Source organism: Peromyscus maniculatus, chromosome 2, assembly GCF_049852395.1.
Source record: "Peromyscus maniculatus bairdii isolate BWxNUB_F1_BW_parent chromosome 2, HU_Pman_BW_mat_3.1, whole genome shotgun sequence".
NCBI lineage: Eukaryota > Metazoa > Chordata > Mammalia > Rodentia > Cricetidae > Peromyscus > Peromyscus maniculatus.
In genome coordinates, this window is record NC_134853.1 from 133,053,362 (window position 1) to 133,080,565 (window position 27,204).

The 27,204-nt window shown below is 38.7% G+C and overlaps 1 protein-coding gene across 1 annotated transcript in view; it reads right to left on the bottom strand.

Annotated features, from left to right (window-relative positions):
• Positions 1-435: 435 nt before the first annotated feature.
• LOC102912976 (selection and upkeep of intraepithelial T-cells protein 9-like) overlaps positions 436-27,204 on the bottom strand; it is a 50,138-nt gene continuing 23,369 nt past the window's right edge. Inside the window, exons 6-7 of the mRNA XM_076563614.1 lie at positions 23,407-23,441; positions 436-765 (exon numbers count right to left, since the gene is read on the bottom strand). Of these exons, the coding sequence (XP_076419729.1) occupies positions 436-765; positions 23,407-23,441 (365 nt within the window). The remainder of the gene's footprint in view (positions 766-23,406; positions 23,442-27,204) is intronic.

Below are 27,204 nucleotides of genomic sequence, written 5' to 3' on the forward strand. Positions count from 1 at the left end.
GTATTTGGTTTTTTTTTTTTGTCATTTACAAGTAGAACAGTGAACACAAAGCAGAGCAAAAGTTTTAAAAAATTGCCATTTGTCCAAAAAGGAAAAGGAACCTGTAAAATTTTGTCCAAAGAAACCGTGGCCCTGAAGATATAGGGGTCATTAGACAATGGGGAATTGCCTTGAATGCATCTCAGTAATTGGCCAGATACCACACATCACAAGCTGAGGTTATTAACTTTTGAAAGTTTTTAGAAGCCTGTGAACACAGGGTCACCAAAAGAAACATCCTTACATTCTTTATTCCAGGCACACAGAGACAACTGCAGCCATGGTCCAAGAGGATGTACTTATCATTCGAGCTGACAACATTCTTTGGTATCATACATATGATGCTGTTTGGGGCACGGTTACATTAAGTTTTCCTGGGGAGATATCAACATCTATTCACACTATATTGAGCACATGAGCTTTAGGGTGTGGTAGAAATATCAGGTGGTGGAGCTTCTTACCTCCCAAGCCTCCTTTCCTCTTCTCTCCCTGGCCTGGTGGTCCACCCATTCTCTTGCTCAAAGGTCCCTGCTGGCCCCCCTTTCTCTTGCCCTTCTGGCCCATTTTCCTCTGCTTAGCAGCCTCTTCTTGGTCCTCCTCCCTCATCTGCTTGTTGGTGGCCCTCTTCACATCCAGCTGAGGATTCTTTCTGTTCATGACTCGAAGTAGCTCCAATTGGTTCTTCTCGGCTGCAAAGTCCCCAAAGAGGGGCTGAAACTTCCTCTTCTTGCCAGTAATTAATAAAGGTGTTGATTAGCAAAGAGTGGGGTGTTGCTAAGAAGAACCCTACCCTGCTGGCTTTTGGAGAAACGTAGACGACTTTGGAACTTTGGACTAGAAAATCAGTCAAAGTCTATACAAATAACAGGCCATTCTACTAGGAGCCTGGAAGACAGTGCTGAGAATAGTGTGGACAAGATAGACCCAGCTCAAGGGCTTCCAAAAGAAATAAAGTCTCTGTAAACAACTGGACTAAAGGCCATTCAAAGGATATTTGGGCAAAAAAAATCTGGCTATCTTCTGTCCGCATATTGCCACTTACAGCCTATGTCCTGTTTAGCCATGGGTTCTTTGCCTGATAATGGAGCCAGATATGAGATTCATCTTGTGGGTTGGAACTTAAATCCAATGAAAAAGTGGTTGGTTAATCTTTTGATGTCTGTGTCACTATTATAGCAGCAGGCTGGCAGGGTTCACAGCTGTGTATAATTAATGATTACTTTTATCCTCTGGTAGCATACATAGTACCTTCCAGAACTATGAAAGCTAGCTAATATTGATGGAGCTTTCAGATCTGAGCAGGAAAGATGACTTGGTCTTTAAAGACTAATGCTTACCTTCAGTGATTTCTTTTTCTATTTCTTTACATTGAAACTGATTTTTTTCCTTTTATTTTATTTTACCATACCATTCAGTTCTACATAACAGCCACAGATTCCCTTGTTCTCCCCACTCCTGCCCCCTTCCCTCCCCCCCAGCCCACTTCCCATCCCCACCTCCTCCAGGGCAAAGCCTGAAACTGATTTTTTCAATCATTTTTTAAGAATATATTTTAAAAAATCCAAACACCCAATTTTTTTCACTTAGTTTCATCATCATTTCAAAAAAGCAGAGATTTGGGTCCATTTATATTTCTGATGAGCGTATTTTAAGGATTTTTTTTTCACTTTTAATCATGTTTGTCTGTGACTGTGTGTGGGTATGTACACGAGAGCACATATGCAAAAATTAAGCTTAGAAAGGGTTTTGGATTCTCTTGAACTGGAGTTACATGTGATTATAAGCCATCTAATGAGGGTACTGGGATCCAAACTCTGGTCCTCATGCCGGTCGGTGGTGGTGCACGCCTTTAATCCCAGCACTCGGGAGGCAGAGGCAGGCGGATCTCTGTGAGTTCGAGGCCAGCCTGGGCTACCAATTGAGTTCCAGGAAAAGGCGCAAAGCTACTCAGAGAAACCCTGTCTCGAAAAACCAAACTCTGGTCTTCTGAAAGAGCAACAAATACTCTTAATCACTGAGCCATCTCTCCAGCCCCTCCCACTGATGTATTTTAATTTTTTCAGGAAATATTTAGACTTTTTGATTCATTTTATGGTTTATTTTTTGTTTTTGTTTTTTTTCGAGACAGGGTTTCTCTGTGTAGCTTTGCGCCTTTCCTGGAACTCACTTGGTAGCCCAGGCTGGCCTCGAACTCACAGAGATCCCCCTGGCTCTGCCTCCGAGTGCTGGGATTAAAGGTGTGTGCCACCACTGCCCGGCTGATTCATTTTATGTTTATTAGTTACCTTTCTATATGTGTAGGTATTCTCATACCCAGGAGTTATTATTTATGATACTATTATATTTACTTTGATACTATTATATGAAAATAGCAAATAATACATAGGTAATATATTTTTAGAATTTTTGAAGTCTAGGAAAATATTTCATCTTGCTGCTAAACATTGGCTTTATATAAAAGTGTATTATTTGGTTTAAAATATATTTCCCTAAAGTTTTGTATCGTTTTTACTGCCTTAGTGACACTTTCTTCAAAAGTGAAATCCTATGTTCACATTTGAAGAAAATTTGTCAAAGAATCATTTTAAACAAATTCATGTTGATTCAATCCTTACTGAGTTTAAGATGTGGAGGAAAGTATGCATCACAGGCCACATGGACACTCACTGGCATCTATATGATGACAAAGCTCAAAATAAAAATGTCATTTTTGCCCTGAAAATACATATACAAACAACAAAAAAACAGTCTCAGCACGTTGTATTTATATATCTATGCATACATATACACATGTGTGTGTTTAACAAAAATAATCAAAGCAAAAGAGACTATCATTTTGAGGGGGCATGGGAAGGCTTGGAAGGAGGATACCTTAAAGGAGATAGAGAAGAAAGAGAATGGAGATGCAATGTAATTATATTTTAATTTAAAAATTTTTAAAAATCTACACTTTTTAGACAGAACCAATTTTGATCAAAGAACCTCTCAATTGTATATTTTGCAGATATAAATTTTATAGTTCAAATCAGAATCCTTTTCTCTCTTTTTTTACTGTCTCAGGTTCCTGAGTTGAGACTGCAAGCCAATCTTAAGGGCTGAAGAGGATTGAAGACTCCTCTTCACAGCTTCCTTGGCGCTGATTGAAGATCTCCTCTACAATACTTCCTTAGAGCTGGACTGTTTCCTCTCTGCAATCTCTGAGGAATTGAGCAAATACATAGATAATTTAGTTTAGAGGGGTCTGGGAAACTCCATATTCATGGAAGGTTGTGGGGTCATCTTATAATATTATCTGACACATCAATACACACACACACACACACTGTATCATTTAGCAACTTGTTACTCACAATCTTTACATTAATGTTAATAAAAAGGTCTTCTTCTACCATAAGGTACTCAAGAACCACAGTGTTAGGAAGTCATTAGACTTAAGGCAGAATCTGACAATGTAAATTATGGCAGATGATGACATTTTGTCTCAGTTGTTTGGTGTATATACACAGATCTCTTAAGATGGCTGTCCTCAACTTCTTAACTTTTGAGTTTAGAAATGAGGTCTCTGGAACTGTTATCTTTATAGATTATTTAAAGCAGAAGTAACTAGAACAGTTCGTTTTTATAAAGGATCATGAACTGTGAAGTCTCTATTTTATTTTATTTGTTCTTCCCTCACATAATACATCCTGACTATAGTTTTCTCTCCCCCCACTCCTCCCAGTTCCCTCCACCACCTCTCCTCTCCCACAGATCCACTCCTCCTCTGTTTCAGAAAAGAGCAGGCCTCACAGGGATATCAACTAAATGTGGCATAACAAGGTGAAATAAAACTAGGCACATACACTCATATCAAGGCTGGACAAGGCAACCCAGTAGGAGGGAAAAAGTGCAAAGAGCAGGTAAAAGAGTCAGAAATATGCCCTCTCCCACCGTTAGGAGTCCCACAAAAATGCCAAGCTAACAACCATGACATTTGCAGAGGATCTAACACAGACCCATGCAGACTCTGCAATTATCACTTCAGTCTCTGTAAGCCCCTATGAGCCCACTTAGTAGATTCTGTTGGTCATGTTCTTTTGGTGTCCTTGTTAGCATCTAGTTAAAGCAAGGACAGATAAACACTTTAAAAAGACCTATAACCCCTAAGGATATAAAAGAAGTCATTAAAAGTCTCCCAATCACTCAAGGCTTTAGGCCCAAGGGCACAACTTGTGCCACCATAACCCCACCCATTGCAGCCCCAATTACAGGCCAGTAGGCAGGCTTGACTACCACCTCCTCATTAGAACCTGTAACTTACAAGCCCCACTCTACCCACCCTCAAAACCACCCATCCTTGATATTGCAGCCTCTCCCTGAGACACAGATTCCACCAGCTCCAATTGACAAAGAACTCTGATTGGACCAAGAGTGTCAAGTGAACCAAGAGAGGTTCCCTGAGACACAGACACCACTAACACCAACTGGAGGAAGAGATGGATAGATGCCAGTGCAAGAATATATTCAATAGCATAAAGAGCAATGTAGCACCACCAGAACCTAGTGGGTCTACATCGCAAGACCTGAACATCCCAATGTAGAAGAAGCAGAAGAAAATGACCTTAAAACGACTTTAAGAAGATGATAGAGGTCTTTAAAGAGGAAATGAAAAATCCCCTTAAAGAAACTGAGAAAAAGACAAACAAAAAAAAAAAACGGAAGAAATCAATCAATCCTTTAAAGAAAGTCAAGAAAAATAAGAAAAAGCAATCAAACACATGGATGAAACAGCTCAAGACTTGAAAACTGAAATAGAGGTGATAAAGAAGACACAAATGGAGGGAATACTGGGAATGGAAAGCCTGATTAAATGAACAGGAACTCCACATGCAAGCATAACCAATAGAATGCAAGAGATAGAGGAGAGAATCTCCAGTATTGAAGGTACAACAGAGGAAATAGATTCATCAGTCAAAGAAAGCATTAAAGACTACAAAATCAAAACACAAAACATCCAGGATATCTGGAACATCATAAAAAAAAAAACCAAACCTAAGAATAATAGGGATAGAAGAAAGAGAAGAATACCAGCTCAAAGGCACACAGAATATATTTAACAAAATCATATAAGAAAACTTTTCCAACCTAAAGAAGGAAATGTCTATGAAGATATAAGAAGCTTACAGAACACCAAATATACTGGACCAAAAAACTCTCCTTGCCACATAATAATCAAACCACTAACTATACAGAATAAAGAAAAAATACTAAGAAGTACACAGTAAAAAGGTCAAGTAACATAAAGGCTGACCCATCAGAATAACATCTGACTTCTCAATGGAGACTCTGAAAGACAGAAGGTTCTGAACAGACATATGAAGACACTAAGAGACCATAAATACCAGTTCAGAATATTATACCCAGTAAAATTCTCAATTGCCATAGATGGAGTAAATAAGATATTCTATGATAAAACCAGATTTAAACTGCTGTGGATATTGCTCTGTATAAATAAAATACTGATTGGCCAGTCGTCAGGCAAGAAGTATAGGCGGGACAAGCAGAGAAGAGAATTCTGGGAACAGGAAAGCTGAGTCAGGACACACTGCCAGCTGCCACCATGAGTACCAACATGTAAGATACTGGTAAGTCATGAGTCATGTGGCAAGGTATAGATTAATAGAAATGGGTTAATTTAAGATATAAGAAATTGATAGCTAGAAGCCTGAGCCATTAGGCCAAACAGTTTAAATAATATAAGAGTCTGTGTGTTTATTTTATAAGTGGGCTGCGGGACTGCTGGGGCTTGGCAGGAGCTGGAGAGAAACACTCCAGTTACAGTCCACAAATCCAGCCCAACAGAAAGCACTAGAAGGAAAAAATCCAACCTAAGTAAGTTAGTTGCACCCATGAAAGTACAGGGAATAGATAATCCCACATCAACACATCCCAAAGAAGGGAAACACACAACACTACCACCAAAAAATAACAGGAATTCACAATCACTGGCCATTAATATCCCTTCATATCAATGGACCTGTTTCGCCTATAAAAAGACACAGACTAACAGATTGGATACGAAAACAGGATCCATCCTTCTGCTGACCTATATGACAAGAACGTTAAGTCCATGAAGAAAAAAATTGAAGAAGATATCAGAAAATGGAAAGCTCTCCCATCCATGCTCAAGGATAGGTAGAACCGACATAATAAAAACGGCAATCTTACCAAAAGAAATCTACAGATTTAATGCAATCCCCATCAAACTCCCATCACAATTTTTCACAAACCTCAAAAGAACAATATCAACTTCATATGGGAAAACAGAAAACCTAGGATATCTAAAACAATTCTTTACAATCAAGCAACTTCTGGAGGCACCACCATCCCTGACTTCAAGCTCTACTATAGAGCTATATTAATGAAAATGGTTTGGTCTTGGAATAAAAACTGACATGTCCAAAAATGGAATCAAATGGAAGATCCTGACATTAATCTACACACCTATGAACACCTGAGTTTTTGACAAAGAAGCCAAAAGTGTGCAATTAATAAAAAGAAAGCATCTTAAAAAAAATGGTGCTGGCATAACTGGATGTCAACATGTAAAAGATTGCAAATAGATCCATATCTGTTGCCATGCACAAAACTCAAGTCCAAGTGGATCAAAGACCTCAACATAAATCCAGCTACACTGAACCTGATAAAGGAGAAAGTAGGAAATAGCCTAGAACGCATTGGAACAGGAGATCACTTCCTAAATATAACACCAGTAGCACAGACATTGAGAGCAACAATTAATAAATGGGACTTCCTGAAACTGAGAAGCTTCTATAAGGCAAATGACACAGTAAATGAGACAAAACAACAGCCTACAGAATGGGAAAAGATCTTCACCAACCCCACATCTGACAGAGGGACGTTCTCCAAAATATGCGGTCGATTTTAGATAAGGTTCCATGGGGTGCTGAGAAGAAGGTATATTCTTTTTTGTTAGGATGGAATGTTCTGTAGATATTGATTAGGTCCATTTGAGTCATAACATCAGTTAAGTCCTTTATTTCTCTGTTAAGTTTCGATTTGACAGATCTGTCCAGTGGTGAAAGTGGGGTGTTGAAGTCTCCCACTATTAATGTGTGGGGTTTTATATGTGGTTTAAGCTTTAGTAATGTTTCTTTTACATATGTGGGTGCCCTTGTGTTCGGGGCATAAATGTTCAGAATTGAAACTTCATCTTGGTGGATATTTCCTGTGATGAGTATGTAATGCCCTTCTTGATCTCTTTTGATTGGTTTTAGTTTGAAGTCTATTTTGCTGGATATTAGGATGGCCACACCCGCTTGCTTCTTAAGACCATTTGATTGAAAAGTCTTTTCCCAGCTTTTTATTCTTAGGTAGTGTCTATCTTTGAACTTGAGGTGTGTTTCTTGTATGCAGCAGAAAGATGGGTCCTGCTTTTGTATCCATTCTGTAAGCCTGTGTCTTTTTATAGGTGAATTAAGTCCATTGATATTAAGGGATATTAATGACGAGTAATTGTTCATTCTGATATTTTTTTTGGTGGTAGTGTGTGTGTACTTCTCTTTTGGGGGGTTTATTGCTGTGGCATTATCTATTGCCTGTGCTTTGGGGGGGGGGTGTATCTGACTTCCTTAGGTTGGAATTTTTCTTCTAGTGCTTTCTGTAGAGCTGGGTTTGTTGTGAGGCATTTACCCACCACCCCCACAGCTCCCCAGAGTTTTCTTGTGTGTGAGCAGCAGGAAATATTAGATAGAAGGATCTATTGTGAAGAATATCGCAGAGATAAACAGATAGAAAATAAAGGCTAGCCTTGAGAGGGCCTGGAACCTTTTCCAATGGGCCCCAACTGTCTCTGCCCCAGGTTTTTTTTTTTAATATTTTATTTATTTATTATGTATGCAGTGTTCTGCCTGCTGGCTAGAAGAGGGCACCAGATCTCATTATAGATGGTTGTGAGCCACCATGTGGTTACTGGAACTTGAACTCAGGACCTCTGGAAGAACAGTCAGTACTCTTAACCCCTGAGCCATTTCTCCGGCCACCCCAGGGTTTTTCTAGAGATGCCAAGGGGTGGAGCAAAAGACTTCCTCCCCAAGCACAGCCAAGTGCAGACCATCTCAGACCTGCACTCAGGCCCATGGTCCTAATCATCCTCTATGCGGACCTGCTGGGTAAAGCCACGAGGAACCCGAGAATGGGTTCCCACAGGTCCCCCTTTCTTAATATATAAAAAATAACTATTAATGGCTTACAGCAATCTCCATAGCTGTTACACCTCCCAGTATGGGAGTAGAGGATGATAAAGATGGCATTTCTCTTTTGAATTAGGTCCAAGGTGACTATAGCAGTCTTAGCTGCCTCAAGCCCTTTCTAAACCAAAAACTCTTAAGGCGACTACAAAATTAAAGAATCCCTTAGCTTCATCATTACCATTAACATGTTAACATAAATATTGCTATACATAGTCACAATTCTCTCAATCTTACAACTCAAAGCAAACTCTTAACAAAACCATTTGAATTAGCATATATGGTGCTATATATAGTTAACAATTTTCTCCATCTTACAATTTTAACTCAATCATTTGAATTTTCTTGCTAACAGAACATAGAAAAAACTTCAATGTATTCATATCAAACTTATATATTTCCTTAAATCCACAAAACCAGGGTACATTAATATCAATATGTTTCTGCAAACATAATTCAACCTCATAACTCCTCTTTTTCTTTATAAATTTTTAAAAAAATGTCAAAACTAGTTAGAGGAACCCAAACTTGTACAATTCCTATAAGCCCATATTGAAATGCAGTATTCTCAATCTAACCATTAACACTTTGAAAACTTTTAGCAAAACATCCAAAGGCAGTTTCTTAATAAAACTCTTTACACACTTTAAAAGTAGTCTCTTAGTATACTCCATTTGCATTTCTTACTAACAAAACATGACATTAATCCACTCAAAGAAAATATTTTTTAAATTAAATAGACTAAGGAATATTAACTCTCCCTTTTATAATTTTTAAACAAAATCTCAAGCCTAGTTATAAAACCCAAACTTCTGTTTAAACAGTTCCATTTGTAACACAAAACAAGTTCCATATGTAATCCCATTTTTACATAAACACTTCCACTAAACAATTCATGAATCACCAGTTAATAAACCATATATGCATACACAAAACTGCATCTTGATTCTAGGTAGAAATAAATTTCTTCATTTAAACAGTTCCATTTTTAACCCAATTCCAGCAAACAGTTCCTAGGTCATTACTATGAATAAACTCAAAATTGTTTCATTGCAATGAAATCTATTGTTCAGTTCATTAAGTCTCAAAATTCAAATGATAAATTCTGATATTAGCCTTCCAAATATGAAGAAATCCATAACAAAAGTCTTTTTGTAGTTTTATCTCATTTTAAGTTCAAATGTTCAAACAAGAAATAAATTCTGGGATTAGGCTTTCACTTCCAAATATGAAGAGATGTTTTTCAACCAAAACTTTTTTTTAAAATATTTATTTATTTATTTATTTGGTATACAGTGTTCTGCCTGCATGCCAGAAGAGGGCACCAGATCTCATCACAGATGGCTGTGAGCCACCATGTGGTTGCTGGAAACTGAACTCAGGACCTCTGGAAGAACAGCCAGTGCTCTTAACCACTGAGCCATCTCTCCAGCCCAACCAAAACTTTTTGCAGTTAACAATTTTTGTTCAAATAAGCATCTCTGAAATTTTATTCTCAAGCCAGAGACCTTTTTAGGTACAGTAGTATTCTAAACCACACCCTTTTTGCTGTTAGCTCAGGTTTTTCTGTGCTGCGTTGATTTTCCATGGATCTCAGCTGCAGATGTCTTATGCTGGTTCTGGCATCTGCCATTCTTAGCTTCTTAGCAGCTTCTGGAGCTTTTGAAACCATTCAGACTGCCTACTTTGCAGTCTACTTAGACACTACCTGTGTCTCAGGTGTTTTCACCATATACATTAACAATAGACTCACACTTAACATTTACACTTTACAAACTCACATATAACATTTTTTTGCCTTGCAAAGCATTTAGACTCATATTCAACATTTACATTTTACAAACTCACATATAACCTATTAACATCTACTTATTTATACTCCTTAAGGGAACTATAGAACTACTTTAGCAAATATATTTCTTATTACTTCTTATACTTCTTACAAGCTTATTACTACATGTCTTAAGACTACCTTAGATATTTCTTGCAAGCTTATATTCTTAAAGGAATGCTATAGATTTATTTTACAAACTTATATAGGTCTACCATTAGCATATATTTAACTTAGCAAATATCTAAAGATTTCTTAACACAGATCTAACAAGACAGAATAATTTCTACAAACTCACATCTTATTTTCATCTTTTTCTACTTCTTACTCTTAATTATCACTATCTCTATTAGAAAGATTCTCTTAGACAGGAAGTACATATATCATTTCTAAAGTTTAGAAGTTTATAATCAGCTTTGTTATTAAACACTGGGATTTAGTGAGTGTTGTTGTTATAGAATTGTGATAGTTGTTGCTAGGGGACTATAACCTTCCCAGGATGAGGCCACACACCAAAGTTGCCAGTTCTCTCAGTTGTTCTGGAGTGGCAGAGGTGCACTGACAGGTAGACGGTTTTTAACTAGAGGCTGTCCCTTCACCCACATTCATGGTAGTTCCCCTAAGTGCTTCAATTCAAACGTTTCTATTACAGCGGTACTTTTGGTTTGTTCTACAGAAAAACTTCACTTCATGCTGAGGGTGAAATTACCTTATTTAGCTGCTGTAAAGCTCTTCGCCAAATACTGCACAGCTATTAGGTGTTATAAAGTATTTTTCTAAAGGTGCTAGTAAAACCAAAAGCGGCACAGCTCCAAACTCTATTTCCTCACTGTTTTCATTAACCAGTGACAAAAGCTCAGAAACTTTAATTGAGCCACTTTAATTCTGGTTCCTTTATAGGAACGTCATTGGAGCTGACCTTCCTTGGTTCCACACTCCTTACCAGATGCTCCAGTAACCATCGAGCTTCATTTTCCTCTTGTGAAAAAACACAAACATGTCCTCAACCCCATATTAACACAGGATTGGGATCCTTCCATAATCCCAAGCAGGGATCTCTTCATTTCGAATTATCCTCAGCTAAAGGACCAGGAAGATTGGAGTGAGCTCTAGTATGGCCCACAAAGCATGGCAGCTTTCTTTTGTGAATAGCATCTTGAATTATTGAAACATTTTGCTTGGTTGTTGTTAGTTCCAATATTTTCACCAAAACTGTTACTATTCAAAGTAGTCAAGAACGTAGATGTTCTTTCATGAAACATATCCTTCATTAGCTTACTTTAAGAAAAAGCATTTTCAGGATTTAGTATTTTCACTTCATTAGCTTTAACTCCTGATGTTATTAGCAGCTGTAATATTTAGCATTGATTTATTATAAGAACTTTCAGGTGAAGCAACTCTTTTGTAAGACAGCTAGATTTTCTGAAGTTTGTTTCCCATCTATAAAGCAGTCATTTCTCTTTGAATGCCTGTTTCCTTGCATCCTTATTAGATTTGCAAAGGAATTACTCATTGCAAGCAATTTGTTCAAAAGGCAAAGAACTTTTTTAATTTCAACATAAGTTTCTTCATATCTAAGACAACATTCAGTGTATAAACTGCTTTTTCTTGCTTTAAGGACTTTAAAGTGGCTTGTTTGCTCTTATAGATAGCTTTTTGTCATCCAACTATTGTTAAAAACTTTGCACAGCTATTAGGGTAAATAAGGCATTTTACCAACCCCCAAACCGCAAAGTGCCTAGCCTAGTTCCATATCCTTTCAATTTTTCATTGGAACTGACACTTAAACTCTTAGATGATTTTCCTCCTTATTCTTTTAAAAGCTGTATTTTAAGTTTACCATGAACCTATTTTCGAGCTGACAAAAGTGTTTCAGGGCAATGTCACCATCTTTAGCAGAAAAACTACCTTTCCCAGAATGCATTTCCCTTATATCAGTCCATAATAATATCAGTCCCATATCAGTCCCTTATATCATTTTCCTTATATCATTGATTTCCCATAGTTCTTTTCAGGTCTGAGAGTCAACTGGTTCTCTTTTACTAGACTTGCCCGGGAGGTTTGAACAAAGTCTCTTGCCTTTGCAACAGGAGATTTGAACAAGCATTTTACATTTTCATCTATGGCACATTGGGAGGTTTCTATTCTCTCCTCAGCTGGCTTCAACAGGTGTCTCTCCTTCATTTGACACTGGCCTGGGATCAGAACCATACCTGCCTCATTAGCCAGCATTGAGGCTGGCATTCCTGATAGCAACTTTCCTTGCGGTTTGTGTTTGTCTTGGCCAGTGAAAAACAAGATCTTTTACAACAGCTTTTCCATAGCTCTTTCACAGAGATTCTCTCCCACTGATCTATCTCATTTTGCTTGTTCCTTTCCCCCCAGATGCAGAGCTTCAGGTATCTGTCTGAGGTTCTGTTCCTCTGCTAGCTGCTTTTGGAGGTAGGGCCTTTTTCTCTTCCCCTGAATCTGCCTCCAATTCTAGCAGCTTTTTCAGGTCATACATTTTCTGGGGAGGATTATGTTCCTTTTCTGTTTCTTCAGAGTCTTTCTCCAAAACAGTTCCCAGTTTGGTCTCAATTTATGCCCTCCACCCCAGAAACAGTAGCGGCTTTCCCTGCTACTTTTTTTTTCCGAATGTTTTCAGGGTCTGTGTGGTTTGCGTACAGACTGAAAATCTAACAGGGGAGGTTTTTTGCCATTTCTAAACTCCCATTAAGGCAGGTGTTTTGCCTCATCAGGCCTTCACCTGGCCCATTCCCCCAGTGGGTTATGTTTGCTTGTCTGGGTGCTCAAGGACAGAGCTTATGCCAGAGGCAATCACCCCTCAGGGCTACACTCCCTCATTTCACAGGGAGTCAGTTGAAACAAAGCTTTTCTCAAAGAGGTGCTTTCCGATAGAAAAGAAAACTTTACTCCTGGATAGTTCTGTTCTGCCCTGGCTTGGCTCTTTTGCCAGACAGAGTTCTGACTCAGCAGCACAACTGCTTCAGACACAGTTCAACTTTACTGTTTTCCCAGAAAGGTCCTTACTCTGATAGGAAAGCTTTTCTCAGATTTCTTTTTGCAGCTCTGGACCTATAAAACCGGGACTTGTAGGAAAGTGGACAACTGTGCTGTTCCCACCGGCTTTAATTTTGTTTGTTCATTAGCAATTTTCCCCCAGGGTACTGTGCCTCAGCTCTGTGCTCCAGGAAGTTTACAACTGCAGGAACCCTAGTATCCCGGAAATGCACTCCAACTCAGAGATGCTGGCCAGTCGCCCCTGGGTTTTTGCTCAGAAAAGAGGATACAATGCTAGGACAATTAGGAGCACCTTTTCATTTTGAAATGCTCACTCAAACAAAACCCTTGATGCCTCAGCTCGGCTGTAACTGATAAGCTTGGCTTTTTTGCTTTTCTCAGGTAAAGTTTCCGGCCCTTTTGGGCTCTCTGTAGCTCTTTACCCACACTCTCCCAAGTGTTTCCCTCAGGGTACTCTGACCCACTGTCTTTTACTACCTTGAAGAGACAGAGCTTAGAAGAGGTTTTTAGGAACTTGTCCTTGCCTCCTGAATTGCAGGGAGGATTTTTAAAGCTTGAAGAGAATTTAGAGAGGTTTTGCTGTCTTAAGAGGTTTGTTCTTTTCCCTTAGAGCTAATCACAGGTGGTCCCCATACTAATATCTTTAGGTGATTCTAATTTGTCCTTCTGAGAGAGAAAGTTAAAGGCTTTAGTTTTTAAGTTGAAGAGAGCTTTTGAAGCCGGGCTGTGGTGGCACATGTCTTTAATCCCAGCACTCGGGAGACTGAGGCAGGTGGATTTTTGTGGGTTCAAGGCCAGCCTGGTCTACAGAGCGAGATCCAGGAAAGGCACAAAGCTACACAGAGAAACCCTGTCTCAAAGAATAAGGCTTTTTAGAGAGATTTTCCCCCCAAATTTTCCAAGAAAAGCTTTATAGTTTAAGAGAAAGATTTTTCCCCCCCAGGAGAGAGAAAGACCAACTTTTCCCAAGACTTCCCAACTTTAAACTTTGACTTCTTATACCACCATTTTTGCCTCAGGGAGAAATTACTTTTCTCCTGCTGCTTGGACTTAGCATTTCAGCTGTCCCCAGGACAAAAGCTTCCATAGGAAACTTTTTCTTCCCCATAAGCTCAAAGAAGAGCTTTTTTACTACCCATAAAGCCCAAAGATTTTTCTCAGTTTGCATTTATAGCCCCCAAAGTTTGAAAAGTGAAGAGGTTTTCTGTCTAGTTGCCTTATTTTTTCCTACACAATCTTACACTTCTAAGTTTTTCCTACACTATATTACTACCTTATACCTTATACTTATTTTTCACAGATAGAAATTGAGAAAGGGATAGAAGATAGAAAATTTTGACAGAAGAGAATTTCGCTGCAGCATCGGACATCCTTCCAGTCCGCTTTCCTTTTCTCTTGAGGATAAAACCCCTGCCTCTCGTCCTCGGGGGTGGGTGGGGTGGGGGGTGGGTGGGTAGGATTTGCCCTGGAGGAGGTGGGAATGGGGGGTAGGCTGGGGGTAAGGGGAGGGTGTGGGAGGGGGGAGAATAGGGGAACCCGTGGCTGAAGGCTGATATGTAGAACTGAATGGTATTGTAAAATAAAATAAAAAAAATAAATAAAAAAAAAAAACCCTGCCTCTCAATATAACACCGGCATGCCTTTCCACTGGCAGGGCTGACTCAGCACTTTTGCCAAAAACTCTGTAATAAAACTATTATTTTCTTTTATCTTTAGTGCCTATTAATTTGTCTTTAGTCCCTGTTCATTTGTCTTTAGTCCCCCCTTTTTTCAGTCCCCCCATTTTTTCTTTAGTCCCTTTTTTTCTTTTTTCTTTAGTCCCTGTTCATGGCACCATTCTGTGGGGCGTTTACACAGAGTTTTCTTGTGTGTGAGCAGCAGGAAATATTAGATAGAAGGATTTATTGTGGAGATAAACAGATAGAAAATAAAGAATAGCCTCAAGAAGGCGTAGAACCTTTTCCAATGGGCCCCAACTGTCTCTGCCCCATGGTTTTTATAGAGACACCAAGGGGTGGAGCAAAAGACCTCCTCCCTCAGCACAGCCAAGTGCAGACCATTTCAGACACCTGCACTCAGGCTCCTGGTCCTAATCATCCTCTCTGCAGAACTGCTGGGTAAAGCCATGAGGAACCCGAGAACAGGCTCCCACAGTTTGTGGATAAGTATTGTTTAAACCTGGCTTTGTCTTGGAATGTCTTGTTCATTCTGTCTATGATGATTGAAAGTTTTGCTGGGTATATTAGTCTAGGCTGGCATCCATGGTCTTTTAGTATCTGCATTACATCTGTCAAGGTCCTTCTGGCTTTCAGAGTCTCCAATGAGAAATCAGGTGTTATTCTGATGGGTTTGCCTTTATAAGTCACTTGGACTTTTCCCTTTGCTGCTCTTAATATTTTTTCTTTATTCAGTACATTTAGTTGTTTAATTATTTTGTGGCGAGAGGACTTTTTTGGGGGTCTAGTCTGTTTGGTGTTCTATAGGCTTCTTGTATCTTCATAGGCATTTCCTTCTTTAAGTTGAGAAAGTTTTCTTCTATGATCTTGTTGAATAATGAAATGGAGGAAAAGGCAAACAAAAAATGGGAAGAACACTATTAAAAAAAACTAGAGGAAAGGACAAATAAAGCAGAAGAAATCAATAAATCCCTGAAGGAAAATCATGATAAAGCAATGAAATAGATGAAGGAAACAGTCCAAGACCTGAAAAGGGAAATAGAAAAAATGAAGAAGACACAAACAGAGGGAATGCTAAAAATAGAAAATCTGTGTAAATGAACAGTAACTTCAGATGCAAGTATAACCAAGTATAACCAACAGAATGCAAGAGATGGAAGAGAGAATCTCTGGCATTGAAGATACAACAGAAGAAATAGATTCATCAATCAAAGAAAACACTAAAGCCAAAAAAGCTATGACCCAAAAACATCCAAGAAATTTGGGACATTATGAAAAGACCAAACCTACAAATAATAGGGATAGAGGAAGGAGAAGAATACCAACTCAAAGGCACACAAAATATGTAAAGACTCAAGAAACTAGACAGCAAAATACCAAACAATCTAATTTAAAAAATGGACTACAGATCTAAACAGAGAATTCTCAAAAGAAGAATCCCAAATGGCTGAAAGACATTTAAGGAATGGCTCAACATCCTTAGACATCAGGAAAATGCAAATAAAAACAACTCTGAGATACCATTTTACACCTGTCAGAATGGCTAAGATCAAAAGCATTGCAGACAGCTTCTGTTGGAGAGGATGTGGAACAAGGGGAACACTCCTCCACTGTTGGTAGGACTTTGAACTTGTATAGCCACTCTGGAAATCAGTATTGTGACTTCTCAGGAAAATGGGAATCAATCTACCTCAAGACCCAATGATACCACTCTGGGGTATATACCCAAGGGAGGCTCAATTATACCATAAGGACACTTGTTGAACTATGTTCATAGCACCATTATTCATCATAGCCAGCACCTGGAAACAACCTAGATTCCCCTCAACCAAAGAATGGAAAAAAATGTGGTACATATACACAATGGAGTATTACTCAGCTGTAAAAAAAAAAATGACATAATGAAATTTATAGACAAATGGATGAGACTAGAAAATATCATCCTGAGTGAGGTAACCCAGACTCAGAAAGACAAACATGGTATGTACTCACTCATAAGTGGATACTAGATATAAAGCAAATGATAACCAGACTACAACTCACAGTTCCAGAGAAGCTAGGAAACAAGGAGGACCCTAAGAAGGATGTGTGGATTACCTTGGGAAGGAGAAACAGAGGAGATCTCCATGAGTAAACTGGGGATGGGGGGGGCAATAGAGAGGAGAGGATAGAGGATTAGAATATGAGGGAATAGAACAATAGGGAATAGGAGAGGGACAAGTGGGAGAGCAATGAAAGAGATACCATGATAGAGGAAGACATCATGGTGATAAGGAGAAACCAGGTGCTAGGAAAATTCCCAGGAATCCACAAGGAAAACTCCAGATTAGACTACTAGCAATAGTGGTGAGGGTGCCTGATCTGGCCTACCCTGGTAATCAGATTGGTGAATACCAAATCCCTTAAAGCCTGCACAACAACTACAGACTGCATGCATAACCATTCTCCCTTTGCTCCCCACCCCTGGTTCCATATTCTTGTCTACAACTTCAAAAGAAGACTTCTGCTTCACCTCAGGCCAGACTGGATCTAGGGACCCTGTGTCTACAACTGCAAAAGATTTCAGCTTTATTGGAGCACAGGCCTTCAGTTTTACTGGAGCACATGGCAGATCTAGGGACCCCGTGCTGAAAGCTGTGCTGGAGGCCAGTCTGATCCTAGAGACCCAAGAGACCAGATCAGATCTAGGGATCCCTGTCTGCACCCTTCCACTTGGCTCCATAGCCAAGTTGACTACAGAAGAAGATTCTGGCTTTACCAGAGGCCAAGCCAGATCTAGGAACCCCTAGATGCCAAACCCCAGAGGGGACACCCTACTAGACCTGAAGACTTGCTACTCACCAGAACTCTTGGCTATTTAGGCCAGAAGACCTGAGAGAAAAGAGAAACCAAAGAACAAAACACACATCTAACATAGACAAACTTAGGAATCAATACCTACTGCTGGTAGCTAGTAGCCATGTCAGAGGAACAGCAGGTTGCAACTGGGGTTCAGGGTATCAGCCCACCAAAAGAAAAACTCTCTGATGGGTGTATCTCACTTAAGCAAGGCTTACCAGAATACAGACTCCAGAATGACTTTTGCTTCTGTTGTGCCTTTACATGCTACTGCTACAGTCTTTTCTCTGGTATCTGACATGGTGTATTTAGATGTGGGAAGTCTCCCACTGCCTATATTATGGTGTGTTTATCTCATGAATAAATCCTGATCTACTGAGCATTTATATCTGTGGATTGTCAGGAAGATGATTCCTCCTTAAGTTGTATAATTTTCATGAGTAAAAATGAATTCAAGGATAGCCTACACAATCAGGGCCCATTAGTTCTCCCTAAGGATCTGCTTCTGATCACAGCTCAAATTAATGATTAACGTGAGCCAGAATGGCTGAAATTTCTTTAATTTTATTGCTGAGCACCACTATCTGATATAAAGCTTCAAAATAGATTTAGATTAGACCACATGACTTCTAATGGTTTTTAAGATAAACATTCCCAGAAAAACTATATGTAGTTCACAAGGGCATAACTGAGCAATCTGGCGAGGTCATAAATACAAAATAGACCAAATATTGCTAGCTGGCAAATGATTAATCCCTTGCACCCATTCCTGACCTCAATTTGTGAAAATAAATTCTGACTAGTCAAGGCTACAAAAAAATAATTTGACTCTGTAGCCCCAAAAAGGATTATAGGTTTCTTTTGATTGTCAGGAATCACACACAGGATAAAAAGTACATTTTAAGATTTACGCAGTATGGTACCATATATCCTAGAAAGTGCCTGCTGAGCTGATACTAAAAGATACATGGTACCTGAACCTGAACTTGAGAATCTGTGACACAAACCTGGCACTCACTAGGCAGCTTGGAAATCTAAAGAGAATTCAGAATTTATGATTCCTGATTGCAGAGTGTTGGTTAAAAATGTTTACATGGTTGTAAGTTAGTTTAATTTGCCTGCTGGAAAAAAATGCAGGGGCAAAAGGGAGAAATAAATGTACACTCAGATAGGTTGCAAGTACATGATTTTCTCATTTTCTTGGTCTCTTCAACAGTTTAGGTGTACGATTCATTTAAAATTCCTTATAAGATTACCTCTCAAGATAGATAATAAAGTAATTGATTCTTTCTTTATAACTACAATTTACAGCCTGTCAATAAAAGGGTTGGCTAAGAAAATAAGCTCTTTGCTTTCCACTTAGATATATTGCATGAGAGTTGTTGAGATGTCTCTGTTTCTAGTTACATTTTTACCTATAGCATGAGACTTTTTTGTGACTCCTGTTTTGCCAAAAGGAGTTTTTTGGGATATGTAAGCTGTAAAAAGACATGAGAGGAGAGAGCAACAAGGGAGAACAATATGAGTGAGAACATCATGAGAGAATAAAAAAAGAAACCATCAAGAGAATGTGTGAGTGTCCTCATTTTCTCTAACCCCTCAGATAGAAAAATGCTGTGGATTCCTTTTAAACCCTATGCTGCCTTAGGGTCTGGTTCCCCAGGGCAGAAATAACCTAGACCTATAATCATCCGAAATCCAGATGCCTAAATGCCAGTGTAAGAACACAATCAATAACAGAATAGGCAATATGGCATCACCAGAGCCCAGCTATTTTATAGTAGTAAGACCTGTTTACTCCATCTATGGCAATTAACAGTTTTGCTGGTTATAGTATTCTTGGCTGGCATCTATGATCTCTTAGAGTCTGCAAGACATCAATCCAAGCCCTTCTGGATTTTAGAGTCTCCATTGAGAAGTCAGATGTGAATCTAATAGAACTGCCTTTATATGCTAACCATATAAATACAGCTGAAGCACAAGAAAATAACCTTAAAATTACTTTATGAAGATGATAGAGGTTCTTAAAAAAGATATGAACAAATCCCTTAAAGAAAGTGAGAAAAAGACAAACAAAATATTGGGAAAAAATCAATAAATTCCTAAAAGAAAACTAAGAAACCACAAACAAACAAAGAAAACTGTTCAAAACTTGAAAATGGAAATAGAAGAACTAAAGAAAATACAAACTGAGTGAATGATGAAAATGGAAAATCTGAGAAAGTAAACAGGAGCTGCAGATGCCAGCATTACCAACAGTATATAAGAGATGGAAGAGAGAATCTCAGGTGTTAATGACATAAGAGGAAATATATTCATCAATCAAAGAAAATGTTAAATCAAAAAAAATTCTAACACAAAACATCCAGAAAATCTAGGACACTATGAAATTACCAAACATAAGTATAATAGGAATAGAAGCACAAGAAGTAAGCCAGCTCAAAGACTCAGAATATATATTTAAAAAATCATAGAAGAAAATTTTCCCAACCTAAATAAGAACATGTCTATAAAGGTACAAGAAGCTTAAGAAGTACAAAATATATTGGATCAGAAGAGAAAATCTTCTCACCACATAATAATCAAAATACTAAACATACATAACAAAGAAGGAATATTAAAAGCAACAAGGGAAAAAGGCCAAGTGGCATGTAAAGGCAGACTTATTAGAATCATGTCCAACTTCTCAACAGAGACCATAAAATCCAGAAGGGCCTGGACTGATGTGTTACAGATTCTAAGAAACCACAGATACTAGCTCAGACTACTATACCCAGCAAAACTGTCAATCACCATAGATGGAGAAAACAAAATATTGAACAACAATGTTAAATTTAAACAATATCTATTCATAAACCTAACCTTAAAGAAGATACCAGAAGGAAAATCCCAACCCCAGGAAGTTAACTACACTCACAAAAACATGGGCAATAGATAATCTCACAGCAGCATAACCCAAAGAAGGGAAACACACACACACACACACACACACACACACACACACACACACACACACTACCACCAACAATAACAAAATAACAGGATTTAACAACCATTGTTCATTCATATGTCTCAATATCAATGGACTCAATTAATCAATAAAAAGACATAGGCTAACAGATAGGATAGGAAAACAAGTTCCATCAGTTTGCTGTATACAAGAAGCACACCCCAACATCAAAGACAGATATTACCTCAGAATAAAGGGTTGGAAAAAATGGAGACTTTAAAACCCCACTCTCTCCTTTGGACAGGTCATCCAGACAGAAATTAAACAGAGAAATAACAGAACTAACAGACATTATGACTCAAAAGTACCTAATAGATATCTATGGAACATTTCACCCAAAACCAAAAGTATTTACCTCCTTCTCAGCACCACATGGAACCTTCTCTAAAATTGACCATATACTTGGCCACAAAGCAAATCTCAACAGATACAAAAATTTGATATAACCCTCTGTATCTTATCAGACCACCATGGATTGAAGCTGAATTTCCACAACAAAAGAAAGTCTACAAATTATTGAAAACTGAACAACTCTTTACTGAATTACCACTAGGTCAAGGAAGAAATAAAGGAAGAAGTTAAAGACATTCTAGAATTCGATTGAAATTAATGCACAAGATACCCAAAATTATAAGAAACAATGAAAGCACTACTAAGAAGAAAGTTCATAGCATTAAGGGCCTTCATGAAGAGTTTGGTGCTATCTTATACTAGCGACTTAAGAGCACACCTAAAAGCTCCAGAACAAAAAGATTCAGACACATCTAAGAGGAGTAGATGCCAGAAAATAATCAAATTGAGGGCTGAAATCAATAAAATAGAAACAAACAGAACAATACAAAAAAGCAATGAAACAAAGAGATGGTTCTTCAAGAAAATAAACAAAATAGATAAACCCTCATCCAAATAACTATAAGGCAGAGAGAGAATATTTGAATCAATGGAGTTGAGTGAAAAGGGGGACAAAACAATACAAAATCCAGAGAAACATTAGGCCGTACTTTGCACTTTGTGGAGTACAAAAACCTGTACTCCACAAAAGTGCAAAATCTAAAAGAAATGAACAAATTTCTTTTTTTTCTTTTTCTTTTATTTTATAATACCATTCAGTTCTACATATCAGCCATGGATTCCTTTGTTCTCCCCTCTCCTGCCCCCCTCCCCTCCCCTCCAGCCCACCCCCCATTCCCACCTCTTCCAGGGCAAAGCTTCCCTGAGGACTGAGATCAACCTGGTAGACTGGGTCCAGGCAGGTCCAGTCCCTTCCTCCCAGACTGAGCCAAGCATCCCTGCATAAGCCCCAGATTTCAAACATCCGACTCATACAATGAGCACAGGACTCACTACCACTGCCTAGATGCCTCCCAAACAGATCAAGCCAATCAACTTTCTCACCTATTCAAAGGGCCTGATCCAGGTGGGGGCCCTTCAGCCTTTGGTTCATAGTTCATGTATGACCATTCATTTGTCTATTTGTCCCTGTGCTTTATCCAACCTTGGTTTCAACAATTCTCGCTCATATAAACCCTCCTCTTTCTCACTAATTAGACTCCCTGCGCTCCACCTGGGGCCTAGCCGTGGATCTCTGCATCCAGATTCCTCAGTCCTTGGATGGGGTTTCTGGCACAACTATTAGGGTGTTTGGCCATCCCATCACCAGAGTAGGTCAGTTCCAGCTGTCTCTCGACTATTGCCAGCAGTCTATTGTGGGAGTATCTTTGTGGATTTCTGTGGGCCTCTCTAACACTTTGTTTCTTCCTTTTCTCATGTGGTCTTCATTTACCATGGTCTCCTATTCCTTGTTCTCCCTCTCTGTTCTTGATCCAGCTGGGATCTCCCCTCCCACAGGGTCTCTTTCCCTTGACCCTCACCACACAAAGACTCAACAAAGAAAGAGTTACGAACCAATTTCACTCTGAACATCAATGTAAAAATACTCAATAAAATACTGAAAAACCGAATCCAAGAACACACCAAAAAGATCATTCACTATGATCAAGTTGGTTTTATTGCAGAAATGCAGGGATGGTTCAACATATGAAAAACTTTTAATTTAATGTACCATACAAACTGAAAGAAAAAAAAAACCTTACATGATTATCTTGCTAGATGCTGAACAAGCCTTTCACAAAATCCAACAACCCTCAATGATAAAAGTCTTGGAAAGATCAGGGATACAAGAGACATACCTAAACATAATAAAAGCAATATACAGCAAGCTGATTGCCAACATCAAATTAAATGGAGAGAAATTCAAAGCAATTCCACTAAAATAAGGAAAAAGACAAGGCTATACACTTTCTCCATACCTATTCAATACAACACCTGAAATTCCAGCTAGAGAAATAAAACAACTAAAGGAAATCAAATGGATATAATTTTGAAAGGAAGAAATCCAAGTATATTATTTGTACATGATATGATAGTATACATAAGCGATCCCAAAAACTCTACCAGGGAACTCCTACATCTGATAAACACCTTTAGTCAAGTGGCTGCATACAAAATTAACTTAAAAAAATCAGTAGCCCTCCTATATACAAAGGATAATCAGGCTGGGAAAGAAATCAGAGAAACAACACCCCTTACAATAGCCTCAAATAATATAATGTATCTTGGGGTAACTCTAACCAAGAATGTAAAAGACTTGCACGACAAGAATTTCAAGTCTTTGAAGAAAGAAATTGGAGAAGATATCAGAAAATAGGAAGATCTCCGATGCTTGTAGATTGGTAGGACTATCATAGTATAAATAGCCATTTTACCAAAACAATCTACAGATTCAATGCAACCCCCATTAAATCCCAACAGTTCTTTACATACCTTGAAAAGACAATACTCAATTTCATATGGAAAAGCAAAAAAACCCATCCAGTATAGCTAAAACAATCCTATACAATAAAAGTCCTTCTGGAGGTATCACCATCCCTGATTTCAAGCTCTACTACAGAGCTATAGTAATAAAAACTGCATGGTATTGGCATAAAAACAGACAGGTGGATCAATGGAAATGAATTAAATCCACACACTTATGGACACTTGACTTTCAACAAAGAGGCCAAAATATACAATGGAAAAAGAGAAAACATCTTCAACAAATAGTGCTAGTCTAAGTGGATGTCAGCATGTAGAAGAATGTAAATTGATCCATATCTACCTCCCTGCACAGAATTCAGGTCCACATGGATCAAAGACCTCAACATAAAATCAGATATACTAAACTTGATAGAAGAGTAAGTGGGGAATAGACACAGGGAACAACTTCCTGAACAGAACACCAATAGCACAGGCACCAAGATCAATAATTAATAAATGGGACCTCATGAAGTTGAGAAGTTTATGTAAGGAAAAGAAGACTGACAAGAGGTAAAACAGTACCCTACAGAAAGGGAAAAGATCTTCACCATACCCACATCTGACAGAGGTATGATTTCCAAAATACATAAAGAACTCAATAAACTAGATATCAATAAACCAAATAATCTAATTAAAAATGTGGTACAGATCTAAACAGAGATCTCTCAACAGAAGAATTTCAAATGGATGAGATACACTTAAGGAGATGTTCAACATCTTTAGCTATCATGGAAATGCAAACCAAAATGACTCTGACATGCCATCTTACACCTGTCAGAAATGATAAGATCAAAACCACAAGTGACAGCTCATGATGGATACAATGTGAATCAATGACAACACTCTTCCATTGCTGGTGGGAGTGCAAACTTGTACAGCCACTTTGGAGATCAGTGGTGGTTTCTCAGAAAACTGGGAATTAACCTACCACAAGATCCACTTATATTGCTCTTGGGCATATACCCAAAGATGCTCAATCATACCACAAGACACTTACTCAAATATGTTCATATCAGCTTTTTTTGTAATAAACAGAATCTGGAAACACCTAGATGTCCCTCAGCAGAAGGATGGATAAAGAAAATGTGGTATATTTACACAATGGAGTATTACTCAACTTTTGTTTTGTTTTGAAGACAGCATTTCTCTGTGTAGCTTTGTGCCTTTCCTGAAACTCACTCTGTAGCCCAGGCTGGCCTCGAATTCATAGAGATCCTCCTGCCTCTGCCTCCCGAGTGCTGGGATTAGAGGCGTGTGCCACCACTGCCAGGCATATTACTCAACTTTTAAAAACAAGGACACCAGGAAAATTTAAGGCAAATGGGTGTAACTAGAAAAAAAAATCATCCTGAGTGGACTAACCCAGACCAGGAAAAACAAACATGGTATATACTTACTAATAAGTAGACATTGCTGTAAAATAAAGAACTATGCTACAATCCACAGACCCCGAGAGACTAGATAACAAAGAGGGTTCATGGGGGGAACACCCAGATCTCCCTTGTCAGGGGAAATAGAAGAGATTTCATGAGTTGACAGAGGGCAGGTGAGGATGGGAACATGAATGATCAGGATGCTGGGGGGTGGGGGGTATGAAGGAGAGTAATGAAAAAGACTACTGGAAAGGGAGGAGTATTTTGAGATCAGGTAAAAACTTTTCACAAGGGAATCTCCCAGGAATCTACAAGGAAGACCCCAGCTTATAGCAATAGCATATACATATGTCAAATTGGCCGTCTCCTGTGACCAGATTGGTGCCTAGCCCAATCGTCATCAGAGAAGCATTATCCAGTAACTGATGGAAACAGGACAGACCCACAGCTAAACATTAGGCAGAGTTTCAGGAATCTTGCAGAGTTTCAGGAGTCATGAGGAGAAGAGTGAAAGAGCCAGAGGGGTCAAGGGCACCACAAGAAAACTCTATCAACTAACCTAGGTTCATAGGGGCTCACAGATATTGAACCAACAGCCAGCGAGCCTACATGGGACTGACCTAGGCACTCAGCGTATATGTTACAGTTGTGTATTGTGGTCCTCCTGTGGGATTCCTAATGGTGGGAAGAGGGGCTGTTTCCAATCCTTTTACAGGCTTTGGAGCACCTACTCCTCATGCTGGGTCACTTCATGCAGCCTTAATACATGGGGAGGCACTTAGTCTTACTGCAGCTTGGTATGCCATGTTTTGTTGATAATAATGGGAGACCTGCCCTTTCCTAAACAGAAATGTAGGAGTGGATGGCGTAGGGGGTAGAAGCAGAGGTGGGATGGGGCAGAGGGACTGGAAGGAGAGGAGGGAGGGGAAACTGTGGCCAAGATGTAAAATGAATGAATGACAGACAGATAGATAAATATGAAAGAGTTACCGGAGATGGTGACCTTTGTTCTGTGGACTCCTGTGAAAGCTGGTATAAGGGTAGGATTTCATCCTCCAGTGGCTGGCACTGTGCTTTCTGTTCTTTGGCTCCTGGAAAGGAAACAGTGGAATAAATCATATTTAGGGATTGCATTAAACCAAAAGGAAAGAATATTCCTGAAAAAAAAATCCATAGCAATCAATCAATAAAAGAATCTCAAGTATACATTGTTTCTCTTTAGAATATGTGTGGGAAGAAAACCTGTATTAAAATTTATGTAGCCATTATAAAATGTTGTGATGACAAAAATTTTTACCTTATGATGCCAAACAATATTGTTTTAAGAAAAGAAAAATGTACTTTTATTAGTTTTAGGTGTTTATACCGTTTCCCTTTTTCTTCTATCTTTTTCTTTTTGATACTGGCTAAATGTCTAAACATGATTTCACATGCACTGGGCTTTCTCATTCACTCTGTGAAACAAGTCTTCCTTTCTGGGTGTGGGTACTTGCCAGTCTCCAAAACATATGACTGTCTCTCTTCCTCTTCCTCATTTCCTCATGCCAGCAGATGCTAAGATTTACAGTTTGAGGGTCCTGATGATTTTCTCTTACACTAATAAAACTGTACCACAGTTTTCCTTCATGTCTGTCTTTAAATTATTTTATTAATGTAGCTAAGAACTCAAAGAAGAAAAGCAAGATTCTCTCTATTTTAATAGGTTTAAATAGCTCTGGGGAGGTCTGTTTTCTCTCTGGGTGCCCCTGGAGACCTTTTCTGAGTCTGCTTTATTGAATGGCTTTGTAAGAATTCAAAGAGAGTTTGATACAGGAGCTGGATAAATGAAAATCCATGGAGTTAGTTTAGTCTTGGTAAGTTAAAGAAGATGCTTCCTTAAAACAGCATTCGGTGAGAATCCAGTATTAAAGATGGGAAATTAGACTTTCTCAGTGGGCAAAGCTCAACATGGTAACAGAACTGTGGAGGAAATGGCTGATAGAGCTCCCCATAGTTGAGGTTAGCATCACAGAAAGTACTTAAAGGAAGAACAGTGTTATAAGAAAATCCTCAGTTAAAGTCTCAATTTTCCCATCTCACCTAACCTAATAAAGATAGTTTCCCACAGGCAAGACTACATGAACACTTAGCAAGGCCTAAATGAATCCCACAATATCTCCCAACCTGCTTATGAAAGTAAAGAAAGATAGCAATAGCCCAGGCCTCTATTTTCCTCCAGTTTTACCAAGTGAAGATTAGATTCATGGGGATTCAGTTAGATAGACAGGAGACTCATCCTTGGAGTTCCCACTCCTGCTGCATCACTTAC